The following is a 17,877-nucleotide window of genomic DNA, read 5'->3' as shown; positions in this document are numbered from 1 at the left end:
GTTCCAAAAAGAACTGTCTAGACAAATGGTAGTCCAAATGGAGAAAAGAAGTCCCTAGCTCCCACTATGCCCAGGGACCTAGCCACATACAAGTGTTCCCAAGACACCCCAGGACTTTTATAGGGAAGTCACATTTTTTCTGAAGCTAGTTTGAGTTGGGTTTCTGTGACGTGAAACCAAGTATCCTAGCAGAATTCTGTGCCAAGGAAGAGGGGAATGTAGAGTATATATGAACACCTGGAGACATGTTGAGAATGCGGGAAAATTGGGGCAGTTCGTACTTCTGAGAGAAGTGGGAGAAAAAGTTGTCTAAAAATAAGAGGTCCAGGGGCACCTGGGTGGCTCAGTCCCTTAAGCGTCTGCCTTCAGCTCAGGTCATGATCCCAGGGTCCTGGGATCGAGCCCTGCATCAGGCTCCTTACTCCGCGGGAAGCCTGCTTCTCCCTCTCCCACTCCCCCTGCTGTGTTCCTTCTCTCGCTGTGTCTCTCTCTGTCAGATAAATAAATAAAATCTTTAAAAAAAAAAAAAAAAGAGGTCCAGATATGAGGTCAGAGGCCTTGAAGAAAGTGAAAAAGATTGAAACCAGTGAGAAGATCATCCTTTTTCATTAATTCTCTAATCATTTTAACAACTGGAAGCAAAGATCTAGTATGTTCTATGGATGGGGACAGTCACTGCCAGGAAAGTTCCAGATGAGACACCAAGAAGACCCAAGACCTTTCACCTTTCTCATTAGCAATGAAGCCTGGGGAACACATGATCTAGAAGTCTTAGGATCCTTGACTCTCCTCTCAAGTGTGAAAATTGGAAGAGATTTAATCCTAGAAATATTTGACAGTTCCCAAAATGAATGGACACATTACAATTTCTTTTCGCATGAAAAGTTGCCAACATCTTTTAGGATGAGCATTTTGAAGAAAACTTTGACAGGATTTGTAGTAACAAGCTTAGAGAATAACTTGGGCATCTCCTCGCATATAACAACTCATGACAACAACTCAAGTGGCCCCCCGTTCTGGCGTCAGTCAAGAACAAGAAGCAATCGGAGACACGGTTCTCCTCCCTGCTCTCTCTGCTGCTCCAGGGGTCCGTGTGATTTCCTACTGGATAAGGGGCTCAACCAGATTCAATCCCACTCTCAATTTCCAACCATGGAAGAAACTGCTGGAACCCTAGGGACAGTTGTTGCCAGAATTGCCATATGAGCTTATCAGGTGAGAGGGTTATCTTCTAGCCTCTAGCTAGACACAGCCTCCGCTCACCTAAGGGGATCAGAACCTGAATTCCAGGGACACCTGGGTGGCTCATTTGGTTAAGCATCTGCCTTTGGCTCAGGTCATGATCCCTGGGTCCTGGGATCAAGTCCCCGCATCAGGCTCCTTGCTCAGCAGGGAGCTTGCTTCTCCCTCTCCCTCTGTTCCTCCCGTTCATGCCCTCCCTCTTTCTCTCTCTGACAAATAAAAAGAACCTGAATTCCATTTGCATGAATAATAGTGACCAGGAAAGCTCTGCCCTCAGCAATTCCTTGAAAAAAGTTTTTTGCTACAGTGCATAATAAATATTTTTTATTAATCATAATTATGTATATTGATCTTTTATATAACATATAGTGTATATTATATATACATGTAAATAAATATACATAATACATGTAAATAAATAACTGAAACAAAGTTACATTTAATGGAATTATTGATATGTTAGGGTTTAATTATGTCCTTCCATTTTTTGTTTTGTACTTGTTCACCAGTTTTCTTTTTCCTGTCTTGTAGGTTACTTGAACTTTTTCTAGAATTCCATTTGGATCTGTCTGCAGTGTTTATAAGTGTATCTCTTTGTGTAGTTGTCTCCGTAGTTGCTCTGGGTGTTATATAAGTTAGCACAGGCTCCTAGTGTCATTTTACCTATTCAAGTGAAGTACAGAAAACTTACCTCCTTTTACATCCTTCTATTCTCCCCATTTATAATATAATCGCATTAAATATTTTCTCTACATCCATTTAGAACCACACCAAACAGTGCTATAAATTTTGCTTTAACCATCAAACATTTGGGCGCCCGGGTGGCTCAGTCAGTTAAGCATCTGCCTTCAGCTCAGGTCATGATCCCAGGGTCCTGGGATAGAGTCCCGTATCAGGCTCCCCGCTCAGCAGGGAGTCTACTTCTCCCTCTCCCTCTGCCCCTCCTCCCTGCTTGTGTGCTGTGTCCCCCTTGCAAAAATAATCTTTAAAAAAAAATAACCATCAAACATTATTTTGAACACTCAAGAGGAAGAGGCAAGTCTGTTGTATTTACCCATATTTTTGCTCTGTTCTTTTTCCCTAATGTTCTAAGCTTCATTCTTTTATCATATACATTCTGTTTAAAAAATGTTCTTTAGGGGCGCCTGGGTGGCTTAGTCGATTAAGTGTCTGCCTTCGGTTCAGGTCATGATCCTAGGGTCCTGGAATCAAGCCCCACACAAGGCTCCCCGCTCAGCAGGGAATCTGCTTCTCCCTCTCCCTCTGAAATAAATAAAATCTTTAAAAGAATGACTACAGGACATTTTTTTTTAGAGTGGGTGTGCTAGCAACAATTCTTTAAACTTTCTTTCCTCTGAGAATGCCTTGTTTTCCCCCCTCTCCAAGAAAGATACTTTTTCTGGGTATAGAATTCTGTGTTGAGTTTTTCCCCACCTCCCTCCCATCCAGTGCTTAAAAGAAATATTACACCACTTCTTTCTAGCCTCCATGGTTTCTGATGAAAAATCCACTGTCTTGCAAACTGTTTCTCCTAATAAGTAAGATGTTGTGTTTCTCTGGCTGTTTTTAAGATTTTTTTCTTTGAGGTGCCTGGGTGGCTCAGTCATTAAGCGTCTTCCTTTGGCTCAGGTCATGACCCCAGGGTCCTGAGATCGAGCCCTACATTAGGCTCCCTGCTCCGCGGGAAGCCTGCTTCTCTCTCTCCCATTCCCTCTGCTTGCATTCCCTCTCTCGCTGTCTCTCTCTGTCAAAAAATAAATAAAATCTTAAAAAAAAAATTTTTTTTTTCTTTGTCTTTAGTTTTCAGAACCTTAATTATGTTGTGTCTTGATGTGAATTTCTTGGGGTTCAGTCCATTTGGAGTTTGCTCAGCTTCTTAAATCTGTAGGTTTATGTTTCTTACCACATTTGAGAACTTTCCAGCCATTATTTCTTCAAGTACTGTTTCAGTCTTGCATTCTCTTTCCTTTCCTTCCAGGACTCCAGTGACATGAATATTAGGTTTTGGGCTTTTTTGTTTTTGTTCTTTGTTTTTATTTTTTTTAATTATTTTTTAATTTTTTAAAATTTAAATTCAATTAACATATAATGTATTATTTGTTTCAGGGGTATGGGTCTGTGATTCATCAGTCTTATATAATACCCAGTGCTCATTACAACACATACCCTCCCAATGTCCATCACCCAGTTACCCCATCCCCCCACCTCTAGCACCTTTTTTTTTTTTTTTGGTAGATCCCAGTTCCCTTAGGTTCTGTTCACTTTTTTAAAATCTATTTTATCTGGGCGCCTGGGTGGCTCAGTTGGTTAAGCGACTGCCTTCGGCTCAGGTCATGATCCTGGAGTCCCTGGATGGAGTCCCGCATCGGGCTCCCTGCTCAGCAGGGAGTCTGCTTCTCTCTCTGACCCTCCCCCCTCTCATGCTCTCTCTCTCGTTCTCTCTCTCTCAAAAAAAAAAAAAAGTTTAAAATCTATTTCATCTGTTGTTCACATTAGGTAATTTCTATCTTTCTTTTTTTTAAATATTTTGTTTATGTATTTGACAGAGAGAGACACAGTGAGAGAGGGAACACAAGCAGGGGGAGTGGGAGAGGGAGAAGCAGGCTTCCTGCGGAACAGGGAGCCCAATGTGGGGCTCGATCCCAGGACCCTGGGATCATAACCTGAGCCGAAGGCAGATGCTTAACGACTGAGCCACCCAGGTGCCACTAGGTAATTTCTATCTTTCTATCTTCTAGTTCATTGGTTCATTTATCCCCTCCATTCTACCATCCAGCCCACTCACTGAGCTTTTTATTTTGGTTATTGTATTTTTCAGTTCTAAGATTCCCATTTAGTTCTTCTTTATAGCTTGCGTTACTTTGTTGAGACTTTCAGTTTTCTTGCTAAGTCCTATTTTTTCATTTATTTCAAGCATAGTTTTAATTGCTTACTGAAGTATTTGTATCTTGGCTGTTTTAAAATCCTTGTCAGGCAGAGAGGGGTCCGGCTGGCTCAGTTGGTGGAGCATGCCACTCCTGATCTCAGGGTTGTAAGTTTGAGCCCCATGTTGGGTGTAGAGATTACTTTAAATAAATAAATAAAATCTTAAAAAAAAAAAATCATTGTCCAGTAATGTTAACCTCTCCATCATCTCTGCTTTTACATTTTTTTTTTCTCACTTTGAGATCTTCTTCATTCTTGGTATATTGAGTGATTTTTTTTTTTATCAAAGCCTCAATATTTTTGTATTATGCAAAGTTATGCATAATACAAATTATGGATCTAATCTAAACCTTCTGTCTTCACTGGCTTCCTCTGAAGGGGAAGGGGAGGTCCTACCAGGTGGAGATAGATACCCAGATCATCCAACTGACACCAGAGAGGGGAATCTTCTTTACCGATGATGGGGGTGGACGTCCAGGTTCTGCATATAGTCTCCACGGACTTCACAGGGGGCAGGGGAGGCTTTTGACTGGCCAGCTGGGCTGAAAGTTCAACTCCCTACTGAGCTTTCTCTGACACCCCTTCCCCCGTCAGGATTGTTGGAAAACCTCAGAAGAGCCTGGTAAGAGTGGAAGTCTAGGTGTCCGCTCAGCCTTTGCTTGTATGGTTGGGGTTGGGCCATGGTTTGTTTGTTTGTTTTTCCTGTGGTGTTTGGCTGGAGCAGAATGTTATTCTCTAAATGTTTCTGCCCTGCTAGACTTCCCCTGTCTTGTCCTCTGATGAGAGTAAACAAGCTTTTGTTGTGGAATTTTTGGTCTATGCCTATTGGCATTTTGAGTGGCTGGCTTCTCCACTTCCAAGTTGGGTATGTGTGAGGCAAGAAGAAAATGCAGAAAAGTCCCCACCATACCATTCCTTGGGTCCTGACGTCTCTAGTCAGTCTGTCTTCTCTCCACCTTTCAAATACTTGTTTCGTATACAGTGTCCAGAGTTTTTAGTTGTATTTAGCAGGAGGAATAGGGAATGTAGGTCTATTCCATATTCCTGGAACCAGAATTCTAGGGGAACAGATTTTTAGAGCAAGCTAGTGGTCTCCCCAGACGAGCGGCTGAGAGGGGGTGGAGATAGAAGAGAGAAGACAAGCAAGGACTGAGTCCTGGGGACTCCCATGTCTGGAGGGAAGAGGAGGAGGAGCTTGAAAGGCAGCAAGAAGAGACAGCTAGGGAGGTAGGAGGACAAGCAGAAACATGTAAGATAACTATAGTTAACCACCTTTTATTTTATTTTATTTTTAAAAAATTTTATTTATTTATTTGACAGAGACACAGCGAGAGAGGGAACACGAGGAGGGGGAGTGTAAGAGGGAGAAGCAGGCTTCCCGCAGAGCAGGGAGCCTGATGCGGGGCTCGATCCCAGGACCCTGGGACCATAACCTGAGCCGAAGGCAGACGCATAACGACTGAGCCACCCAGGCGCCCCTTATTTTTAAGATTTTATTTATTTGAGAACAAGAGCAGGAGCAAGAGGGGGAGGGACAGGGAGAGCCGTACGGGGGGGGGGGGGGGGGTGGGGAGGGAGAAGTAGCGTTCCTGCTGAGGGGGATGTGGGACTCGATCCTAGGACCCTGAGCCGAAGTCAGGCACTTAAGGGATTGAGCCACCCAGGCACCCCTAGTTAACTACCTTTTAAAGGATAGCATAAGTGAACACAAAATCCAGACTGGAGCAGGTTTGAGAAAGAATAGAAGCAAAGGGAAAGAAGAAAGTTACCCAAGCCACCTATTGTGTGATTCCATTTACACGAAATGTCAGAATTGGCCAATGTATAGTGACAGAAATAGATTAGTGGTTGTCTAGGGCTGGGGTGGTGGGGTAGTTTGGGAAAAACAGAGATGGGAAATGACCTCTATGTGGTATGGGGTTTCCTTTTGGGGTGAGAAAAATACTTCACAATTAGATTTTGGTGATAGTTGCACAAGTCTGGGATATATATTTTTTTAAATACTGAATTGCATACCTTAAATGGATGAATTGTACAGTATGTGAATTATTTCAATAAAGCTGCTTAAAAAAAGGGAAAGGGGAGAGGGAGAAAAAAATGATACACATTGGGAAAACATGTAGAACTTTTATGCAGGGCCAATTTCCCTTACATAAACAGCTAATAGTCCAATAGGAAAAAAATGGTAAAAGAATAGAAGAATATATAAAAAGATGCTTGATTCATAGTAATAGAGCTATAAATTATAACTATGTTAAAATAACAGCTATTTCATCTATCAGACTGACAAAATCCCAAAGTGCGGTAACACCTGCCAAGACTTTATTTTTTATTTTTTCAGGAGCATGTTTATTGTGTCTGAGATGATCCATCAGGTGCTGTCTGAGCTAGAAAGGGTAAAAGGAAAGCCTCTTGTTACAAACTGACAAAGTGAAAGCTAAAACATTTTTCACAATAGCATGAACCATACACTCAAATAGATCTGGGTTTTATAGAAATGACCTAATTCCTAGTCCTCTCTGGCTACTTTCATAACTTTATATAGATAATGAATTAGGCACTGTGATATTTGGTGGACTTCAGGATCAGTATCCCTAATACTCCACAAAATACATTCTGATACCCCAAAGAAGCAAGACTTGCAAGTAGGCGTGGCAAACCGAACTACAGCTACAAAGTTCTACTCTTGAGGCCAGCATTTATCTCTTGGGGGAGTCTTCCAGCCTCCAAAGGACAAAAACAGGGAGTGGCTAGAATCAGTACAACATACACACAGAAGGCTGTCCTGGAAAAGCTATAAAATATGCGGCACAGCGAGAAGAATCCTTGGGCTCCTTCACACCGCATACAAATTATGAATTACGCCGCCTCGCTCTTGCTCTTCTGTCTGGCTCTCCCATCGTGTTCTGCTCTGTTGGTCGAATACTGAGCGGCTATGCTTCAGACCACAGGATCCAGAGGGACGCCGTGTGTCAAATGAGAACAAAGTGACAGCAAAACCTTTGAAATAGTCCAAGCAGGACTCCAGTTGTTGTTTCTGGTGCAGAAAGTAACCACTGCTACCTTAAGTGGATAATAGGGTGAAAAGGTGATATCCAGGAAAAACACCCCACTCTCATAGACAGAACCCGGTGGGCCAAGTATAGTTGGTCTCCATTCATAAAGGTGCTCTCCTTTAGGCCGAGCACTGTAGTTAGAAGGAGGATCAAGGTTTCCTTCAGCCAGTTCCTTCTGAGTCCTTTCAGCACTGGTTCTGCTGGAGAGTGCGGTGTTTTTCTTCCGCAGGGTGGCAGAAAGTTTTCTTTCTTCTTCTTCTTCAGGCTTGGGAGCCGGTCGCCCTTGCTGGTCCACATCAGAACCACCACGGCCAGTGAAGAGGCTCTGGTCATCAGACCTCTGCCTGTCCCTGGACATCTGGGCGAAGTGATTTCTTAGACCATTCTACGCCGATCTGCCCAGCTTGCCCTTGCGTGCCACTAGGGTGTGTTGCGAAGTGGAGAACCCTCCCTTAGGGAAATGGAGGCAGCAGGGGAGGAAAGAGGGGAGGGAGAGGGAAAACGAAGCCGAGGAGGCTCTGGCCGGGAGCGTGGAACATTGGAAGTCGGAGGGGATTGTGCGGGGAGCACCGCCTCTCCTCCGCCCCAAGCACCTTGGGGGGGTGGGGTGGGGGAAGGGGGTTCGGAGCTCAGCTGGGAGAAGACATGTGCTCCTAGCTCCTAGCGAGGCAGAGGGCCCAGAGAGACCCCTAGAGCCGTGTTTCCCCCGCGGCCAGCCTCCCAGCTGGGTTCGTCCCAGCCCGCAGCCCGCAAGGTGCAAGGTGCGAGGACACGGCCAAGCCTTCAGGGGAGCAGGTATTCTCCTGATTGCTAGTGGGAGCGTGAACGGTGACAGCCCTATGGAGAACTTAGCTGGAGCTATCAAAATTACAACTGTTTGTTGTACCCTCAGACCAGGCATATCGACTTCTAGTCATTTACCACTTTTACTTCCAGACATGGGAAATGACTTGCCGGCAGGGTCGCTGTGTAATTGCAGCTTTCTTTGTAATAGTAATGGACTGGAAACAACTTAAATGTCAACTAGGAAATCTTAAAAAAAAAAAAAAAAAAAAGGTATTCTTTAAAAAAAAAAAAAAAGTCAACTAGGAGACCAATAAAGGCAATGAGGAAGCTCTTTATGTGTTAAAGAAGAAAGTTCCCTATGATGTATTGTTAAGGGCAAAACAAAAGGCAGCATGACATATATGGTGTGTTGTCATTTATATTAAAAAGGAAGATGGGATACATTTGTACCACCAAAAAAAACAACCTCTGAATGTATCAACAAACTAATACTACTAAACAACTGGATGGTGTGAGGTGGAACTGGAAGATGGGGTGAGAAAGCTGTATACTTTTCCATAATTTTTAAAATTTTGAGCATTTTTTTATTGAAAAGAGGGAATGTGAGGTGAGAAAGTGAAAATAAGAAGTGTAGCAATTTATCTGTATAGTCTGTTTGAACTGCTATGACAAAAATCCATAGACTGAGAGGCTTAGAAATGAGAGAAATTTCCTTCCCTACAGTTCTAGAGGCCAGGAGGTCCAAGATCAAGGCTCGGGCAGATTCAGAGCCTCACCAGACTATCCTCATAGACTTCTTGCTGTGTTCTCGCTAGCCAAAGGGGCAAGGGAGCTTTCTTGGGGACTCTTTTATGAGAACACTGATCCTTGGGCACCTGGGTGGTTCAGTAGGTTAAGTGTCTACTTTGGCTCAGGTTGTGAACCACGGGGGTCCTGGGATCGAGTCCTACATCGAGCTCCCTGCTCAGCCAGGAGTCTTCTTCTCCTTCTGCCTTTGCCCCCCATCCCTGGCTCTTTCTCTCTCTCTCAAATAAATAAATACAATCTTAAAAAAAAAAAAAAAGAACCCACTGATCTTATTCATGAGAGTTCCACCCTAATCACCTCCCAAAGGCCCCACCTCTCAATATCATCACACTGGGGGGGGGGTAGGATTTCAACATATGAATTTTAGGAGGACACAAACAGTTAACTGATAGCACCATTATTTACAGCTTTTCAGTAAGGGGTTGGGACTCTGCAAAGAACTGGCAGCGAGAGGAGGCTGTGGGTCACAACGAGACTTTTTAGAGCTAGGAGATATTCAGCCTGTTTTTAGGCTGATGGGAATGATCCAGACACTTAGATTGTATCCTGCCTTTTGCTATATTATTGAACCTTTTAAATAGCTCCATTACAACTTTCTGCTTGTGTATTTTTTTAAAAAAGATTTTTTAAAAAGATTTATTTATTTGAGAGAAGGCAAGAGCAAGAGAGAGAGAGCACACAAGTGGAGTAAAGAGCAGAGGGAGAAGCAGACTCCCCGCTGAGCAGGGAGTTGATGATGGGGGTGGGGATCGATGTGGGGGTTCCATGCCAGGACTTGATCCCAGGACCCTGGGACCCTGAAAAGGATGCCCATCCTTTTCCATCTCTGTATCTCCTGCGCCTAGCTTGGTTCTGGCATAAAATAGGTGCTCAGCATGTGTTTGTTAAATGATGTTATTGAAGACTCTCCCCATGGCTGTCCACCATCTGAATCAATCCATTCATTACACCTCAGCCCCCAGTTCAGACTTCCATTTTCTCCTTGTAGTGAGGTCACCATGGGTTCACATGCTCAGGGAAAGACTCCCAAAGCAGCACAACTTAAAGCAGATGGAGAGGAGAAAGGAAGGCATCGCCGGCAGCAGGAAGGACACAAACAAAATTAGAGGGACCTGGCTGTTGACCATGATGATGATGTGGTGTAGGGATGCGGAGGATTGCTAACCTCCATTGAGAGTCCACTGTGCACCAAGAACTGTTTAACTCTTTCACTTGTGAGTTCATTTATCCCTGACAAGAACTCTAGAAGAAAGGTATTCCCACCATTTTACAGATGGGGAAACTAAGACACAGAGCAAGTAAGTTGTCCAAGGTCACACAGCTATGAAGGAATGAAAACACATGATATAGTGACTTGATTTGATTAAAACAAACAAATAAACAAAAAGCCAGCTTTATTCTTGTACCTTTCCTGTCATTCCTGTTCCTTCCTTCCCACCACCAAATATTTCATAAATATATGCCCGAGCTTATTTGCCACAACTCTGCAAAAACATCCCTTACTCCCTGACCCAAGGGGTGAGAAATCCATTGTAATTCTTGCTCCTGGATATAGTTACAGAAATAATGCCAAGGAGCTTTTCTAACTTCATTTCTTTGATTTCACTTCCTTTCCCAAACACAGTGGGGCATGTTTAAAATTAGTTTCTTCCTACAAGTAGAAATTGCCCTTGCAATTTAGTTTTTTGTGCCTAAAATGATCCTTTTTTCCTGCTTCCTTGAGTTGGGCCAGATAGGAGACAGCTTACCGAAATGCACAAACTCCTACTTCTCTTCCTTTCTCTATTTATGCCTCCCTTTGGAAAATATCCCTTTTCCCAAGCACCACTTGAAAAACTCATTTACCGGGCGCCTGGGTGGCTCAGTTAGTTAAGCGACTGCCTTCAGCTCAGGTCATGATCCTGGAGTCCCAAGATCGAGTCCCGCATCAGGCTCCCTGCTCGGCAGGGAGTCTGCTTCTCCCCCGACCCTCCCCCCTCTCATGCTCTCTCTATCTCATTCTCTCTCAAATGAATAAATAAAATCTTTAAAAAAAAGAAAAAAGAAAAAAGAAGAAAAGAAAAACTCATTTACCAGTGAGTTAGGGGAAATTTTACCTTTACTGATTGTTCTTGGGGATTACTTTAACTTAACACTACTGAATATAAGAAAGTATTCTGTTTGGTCAGGTTTCTCCTGGTCACGAGACTACCTTCAGGCCCTGTTATAGGATGAATTGTGCCCCCGACACCCATTTTTTTTTTTTTAAAGATTTTATTTATTTGACAGAGAGACAGCGAGAGAGGGAACACAAGCAGGAGGAGTGGGAGAGGGAGAAGCAGGCTTCCCACTGAGCAGGGAGCCCGATGTGGGGCTCGATCCCAGGACCCTGGGATCAAACCTGAGCCAAAGGCAGACGCTTAACCGACTGAGCCACCCAGGCGCCCCCTGACCCCCATTCTTAAGTTGAAGTCCTAACCCCAGTACTTCAGAATGTGACTAGTTTGAGATAGGGTCTTTAATGAGTTAATTCAGATTAAATGAGGTCTTTAAGATGGGCCCTAATTTAATATGACAGGAGAAGAGATTAGGACGCAGACCCGCATGGAGGAAAGACCATTGAAGACATAGAGAGAAGGCCATCTGCAAGCCAGGGAGCGAGGGCTTAGAAGAAACCAAACCTGCCAACACATTGGTTCCCCGACTTCTAGCCCCAGAATTCTAAGAAAATAAATTTCTGCTGTTTAACCACCTAGTCTGTGGTATTTTGTTATAGCAGCTCCAGCAGATTAACAGAAGCCCCCAACTCAAAGCTCACCATTTTCACTGTGTCACTCAGCCTCCAAACCTGTATGCCCAACAGCCTGTTGGATGTTTCCACCTGTGTATCCCACAGACACTTCACACTCGGTGTATCCAAAGCAGAAGTCTCATCACTCTCTGTATGCCTGCCCTTCTTTCAAAGCCCCCCATCTCAGTGATGACACCCCTGTGACAAGCTAGAAATCTAGGTGCCATTCCTGATTCAGCTGTCCCTCCGCTCCCACTTTTTTTTTTTAAAGATTTTATTTATTTATTTGAGAGAGAGAGAATGAGAGAGAGCACATGAGAGGGGGGAGGGTCAGAGGGAGAAGCAGACTCCCTGCCGAGCAGGGAGCCCGATGTGGGACTCGATCCAGGGACTCCAGGATCATGACCTGAGCCGAAGGCAGTCGCTTAACCAACTGAGCCACCCAGGCACCCCGCTCCCACTTCTATTAGATATAAAGTTCTGTGCATTCTACCCCTTCAATCTCTTCATTTCTTAACTTTTTGTTTGCATTGAAAAATGTCAAAACCAAAGAAAATTTGAAAGAATGAAGTGAAAATTAACCATTTTTTAAGAAGATTTATTTATTTTAGGGAAAGAGAGAGAGAATGTGCACACATGCGCATGCATGGGCTGGGGGAGGCGCAGAGGGAGAGGGAGAAAGAGAATCCAAGTAGATCCCCACCCCCACCCCCACCCCATTGAGCAAGGAGCCTGACTCCTTGACCCTGAGATCACAACCTAAGCTGAAATCAAGAGTCAGATGCTTAACTGATTTGAGACACCCAAGCACGCCCCCCCATTTAATATTTTTTATATTTGCTTCCACTTCCCCCATATATATACTCTTTGGTGTATATATATTATATATATTATTTATGTATATATTTTTCCTGAGCCATTTGAAAGGAAATTACAAACACCATGATATTTCATCTCTGAATACTCCAGCATGCACTTCCTAAGAATAAGGCTATTCTGCCACATAGCCTCAATATCACACCATCCCTAAAACTTAACATTCTTTAAGTAATACATTCTAATACATTATCCATATTTAAATTTTACCAGTTGTTTCCAAATATCTTTTCTTTCCCCTTCCTTTTCCCTTCCCCATTCCCCCATTCACACACACTGTGTGTGTGTGTGTGTGTGTGTGAGTGCATACTGATACCTCCAATTCAAATCTAACTCCACAAGATTCTATACTTTTTCTACATTTACATATCCCACAGTGAAAATCCTGGTTCCCAAGACATCAATGGATTTATTGGCTCTATATCTTACAATATATACAAGACAGTTTCAGAATTATGAGACTAATACAACTATCATTAACAAATTTACTAAGTAAAATTTAAGATCTTCTTGCACGTCTTTTAGTCCTTAGAATATGTCCCCCACCAGGAATACACAGAATACTATATTCAAAAGTTTCTTGAAATTTCTTATCTGAGTATATTTCAATTTGATTGTTAATTTGTTTCTGTTTAGATTAAATTTCATGATTTAAAAAATCCTTTTATTTTTAAAAATATTTACAACATTTACACAGAAGTCAAACCTTTATAAAAGGAATATTTAAAGTACAAATGTCAGCAAGATGGCCAAATAAGATATCCCTTGCTTAGGGTTGCTTGGGAGGCTCAGTTGGTTAAGCATCTGCCTTCAGCTCAGGTCATGATCCCGGGGTCCTGGGATCGAGCCCCGCATCAGGTTCTATGCTCAGCAGGAAGCCTACTTCTCCCTCTCCCTCTGCCCCTCCCCTCGCTCATGCTCTCTCTCAAATAAATAAAATCTTAAAACAAACACAAAAAAGACATCCCTTGCTCATATCTATACCCCCGACAACAATAATTTGGCATCCAACCAGGGACAAAAATGCCTTTGTTGGAGCCTCGAGATCCAGGTAGGCTGTGGAAGCCTGATGCAGGCCAAGACCAAGGAGAGCTGTTCTGAGAAGGCAGGCCCGCAGCCAGGCTGCTGGCTCGCCCACCGTGGTCATGTGCACAGACACAGAACCAGCTCTGTAACCCTGATGACTGGGCTACAGCCCCATCTGGCTTTGGTTCTGTCAGCAGCACCGTGTGCTAAAGGACTTGGGAGGAGTCATACCTACGGGTGCATTGGGAACAGCCATAGGGACCTCAGTCCTGGCTGCAGACCCTGAAGCGGCCTATGACCCAGCTCCAAGACACTCTTGGCTGGGATCCAGGAGCCCCTGGAAGTAAGCCTGTCAGACTTGGTCAAACTGCAGATTTTGAAACTGCCCTGGAACTGGACTCCAGCCCATCTCAGCAGCAGCCTGTGAACAGTCCTGCTGACACCAAGACCTGGCAGGAGATCTTCCTGTCTATGACCTGGAGCTCCTGAAAGGGCCCTATCCTTGGCTCCAGCCCCTCTAGCCATGGTCAGAGAGCCAGCCAGCCCACCCAGGGACCTGGCAGGAGCCAGGCCAATCCATGCCTCCACAGCCAGGGACGTTCTGTTGTCATCGCTAATCCCTCTACCCTACTGCCCCTTGGTAAAAGTAATCACTTTAACTAGGTAATCAATTAACAAACGCATCCCTATTTTATCATTCCCTTTCCCTTTCTTATTAAAAAAAAAAAATAACTTTCCTCACTCAAAAACATCTGGGAAACCAGGCTATGTATTTTCTAGAGATATTCCTCATTCTTTTTTTACTGCAACGTACCATGTTTTCTTAATTCTCAGACTCACATTCCTTTCTAGTTCAGCATTTCAACATCAAAACCAGTCTTAAATTAGTGCCAAGTGAATTTACCAGCCACAAGGCTGAGAGGTAAGTTGTGACCATTCTCTCCCGGACAGTTCCCTATTCATTTGCTTCTTAATGCAACTGAAGTACTTGAAAGAGCAGTGTCACAAAGTTCAATTTTGCATACTTAGGATTGCCATTTGTTGTTGATCATATTCTTAAAATTATTGTGATGCAGTATTAAAACAGAAGGTTGCCATGTATGCAAAAGATTGCGTGTCACACACCAGACAGTGCAATTAAATGTAGACACAGCCAAGCCTCTTGGGAGCGATGACAAATTTCAGGGCAAAGGTTGGTGTGAGCCATTTATGCATCAGGAAGTACACAAGCGCTAGACATTTATCAGTGAAAAGCTTTCAGTTGACTTCCAAGAGAAGCTTTTATAATTCCAGCTTTACTAATGAGGAAAAAAAAAAAAAGACCAAATAGAAACTAGAGTTGGAATCCCAGCTATTGTTTCCATTCCTCAAAAGTTTTCAGGTGATTCTAAAACTGACAAGACTACATACACAGGATGCCTGCTTTCAATGCTGCTAGTTGACATAGTACTGGAAGGTCTTGGCAGAGCAGTTAGGAATGAATGAATGAATAGTACTCAAACTGAACAGAAAGAGGTAAAACTATCTCTATTCACAGATGACATGATCATAAATAGAAGATCCCAAAGACTCCACAAGAAAACTAATAAATTCAGCAGTCTTAGGAAATAAGATGAATGCACAAAAATCAGTTGTGTTTCTACACACCAGCAATGAACAATCTGAAAAGGAAATTAAGAAAACAATCCCAAAGAATAAAATACCTACAAATAAAATTAATCAAGGAGGTAAAAGACTTGCAAGCTGAAAACCACAAAACATTGCTGAAATAAAGAAGACCTAAATGAATGGAAAGACATTCTGTGTTATGAATTGGAAAACTCAATGTTGTAAAGATGGTAAAACTGATCTATAGATAAAATGTAATCCCTCTCAAAATTCCAAGGGGGCATATTTTGCATAAACAGGCATAAAATTCATATGGAATTATAAGGGATCCCAAAGAGCTAAGATAATCTTGAAAAGAACCACCAAATCAAGGACTCAGACTTCCTCAATTCTGAAACTTACTACAAAGCTACAAATCAAAACAGCAGGATACTAGCATAAGGATAGACATACAGACCAATGGAATAGAATTGAGAGTCCAGACTCATAAGCTCATACATCTATGGCCATTTGATTTTCAACAAGGGTGCTAAGATCATTCAGTGAAGGAAAGAATAGTCTCATTAACAAATGGTGGTGGAACAGCTGGATATCTACATGTGGAAGAATAAAGTTGGATTCACTACCTCACACCATATTAACAAATTAACTCAAAATGGATCAACAACCTAAATATAAGAACTCAAGCCATAAACTTCTTGAAAGAAAACACAGGGCTCCTGGGTGGCTCAGTCGGTAAAGTGTCTGCCTTTGGCTCAGATCATAATCCCAGGGTCCTGGGATACAGCCCTACGTCAGGCTCCCTGCTCAGTGGGGAGTCTGCTTCTCCCTCTCCTTCTGCCCCTCCTCCCTACTCGTGCTCTCTCTCTCTCTCAAATAAGTAAATAAAAATCTTAAAAAAAAAAAAAATATAGGGGTAAATCATCTTGACTTTGGATTTGGCAATGGATTTGTCTCAGGTATAACACCAAAAGCATGATCATAGAGAAAAAAAAAAGATAAATTGGACTTCATTAAAATTAAAAACTATTGTACATCAAAAGACATTATCAAGAAAGTGGAGACACCTACAGAATGGGAGAAAATATTTGCACATCATATATCTAATAAAGGCGTAATATTCAGAATATGCAAAGAACTCTTACAACTCAACAAGATATGGGCGCCTGGGTGGCTCAGTCGTTAAGCGTCTGCCTTCGGCTCAGGTCATGATCCCAGGGTTCTGAGATCGAGCCCCGCATCAGACTCTCTGCTCAGCGGAGAGCCTGCTTCTCCCTCTCCCACTCCCCCTGCTTGTGTTCCCTCTCTTGCTGTCTCTCTCGCTGTCTCTCTCCCTGTCAAAAAAATAAATAAAAAATCTTCAAAAAAAAAACTCAACAAGACATGCTAATTCAAAATGAGTAAGTAGCCCTTGTATACTACTAATGAGATTTTAAAATGGTGTGACCGTTATGAAAAATAGTACAGAGTTTCCTCAAAAAATTAAAAATAGGGGCACCTGGGTGGCTTAGTGGTTAAGCGTCTGCCTTCAGCTCAGGTCATGATCCCAGGGTCCTGGGATTGAGCCCCACATCAGGCTCCCTGCTCAGCAGGGAGTCTGCTTCTCCCTCTGCCCCTCCCCCACCCCGACTGTGCTCTCTTAAGCTCTCTGTCTGAAATAAATAAAAATCTTTAAAAAAAATTAAAAACAGAACTGCTATATGATCTAGCAATCCCACTTCTGGGTATATATCAAAAAGAATTGAAAACAGGGGCTTAAGCAGATATATGCACATATATGTTCATAGCAGCATTATTCACACATTGGTGGTTCAGCGGTAGAATTCCCACCTGTCATAGCAGCATTATTCACAACAGCTAAGCGGCGGAAGTAACCCAAATACTCATCAACAGATGAATAAACAAAATGTGGTATATAGATACAATGGAATATTCTTCAGCTTTAAAAAGGAAGGCTTCTACATGCTACAACATGAATGAATTTTGAAGACATTATTTTTTTTTAATATTTTATTTATTTATCAGAGAGAGAGAGAGAAAGCACAAGCAGGGGGAGCAGCAGAGGAAGAGGGAGAAGCAGGCTCTCCGCGGAGCAGGGAGTCCGATGTGGGACTCAATCCCCGGACCCTGGGATCATGACCCAAGCCGAAGGCAGACGCTTAACCAACTAAGCCACCCAGGCGTCCCTGAAGACATTATGTTAAGTGAAATAAACAATCACAAAAAGATAAGTACTATATGATTCCATTTCTATGAATTTGACTACTTGAGATACTTTATATAAACAAAGTAGAATGGTAGTTACCAGGGGTGGGGTGGGGTGGGTGGGGTGGGGAGGAGGAGGAGTTATTTAATGGTTATAGAGTTCCAGTTTTGCAAGATGAAAAAGTTTTGAGGATCTGTTTCACAACAATGTGATTATATATATATATTTAAAGGCTTATTTATTTGAAAGAGACAAAGAGCTCACATGAGCAAGTGGGAGAGGAAGAGAGAGAATCTTAAGTAGGCTCCACACTCAGCACAAAACCAACGTGCGAGGCTCGATCTCACAACCCTGAGATCATGACCTGAGCTGAAATCAAGAGTCAGACGCTTAAGCAACTGAGCCACCCAGGTGCCCCTGCGATTATATTTAACACTACTGAGCTGTATACTTAGAAGTGATTAAGATGGTAAATTTTGTGTTTTTTACCACAATAAAAAAATACATAAAAAGAAGAAAAATCTGAGTAGTCCTGGATTTTACTTTGTCTCACATTAATTCACTATTACTACTAC

General features: G+C 42.8%; 1 protein-coding gene across 1 annotated transcript; it reads right to left on the bottom strand.

Annotated features, from left to right (window-relative positions):
• Positions 1–5,810: 5,810 nt before the first annotated feature.
• On the bottom strand, positions 5,811–8,246 carry LOC123849352 (ubiquitin-conjugating enzyme E2 E3-like). The gene has a single exon (XM_045881950.3). The coding sequence runs from the start codon at positions 7,579–7,581 to the stop codon at positions 7,108–7,110; it is 474 nt and encodes a 157-aa protein (XP_045737906.1). The 5' UTR covers positions 7,582–8,246; the 3' UTR covers positions 5,811–7,107.
• Between the last annotated feature and the right edge of the window lie 9,631 nt (positions 8,247–17,877).

Source organism: Mirounga angustirostris, unplaced genomic scaffold (genome assembly GCF_029215605.1).
Source record: "Mirounga angustirostris isolate CCGP_5_RB_7025 unplaced genomic scaffold, mMirAng1.0.hap1 SCAF_15, whole genome shotgun sequence".
NCBI lineage: Eukaryota > Metazoa > Chordata > Mammalia > Carnivora > Phocidae > Mirounga > Mirounga angustirostris.
The sequence above is the reverse complement of the archived record's forward strand: the minus strand, read 5'-3'. Positions and strand labels throughout refer to the sequence as shown.

Coding starts and splice junctions, on each gene's coding strand:
- LOC123849352 (XM_045881950.3), bottom strand. CDS start 7,581: ATGTCCAGGGACAGGCAGAGGTCTGATGACCAGAGCCTCTTCACTGGC.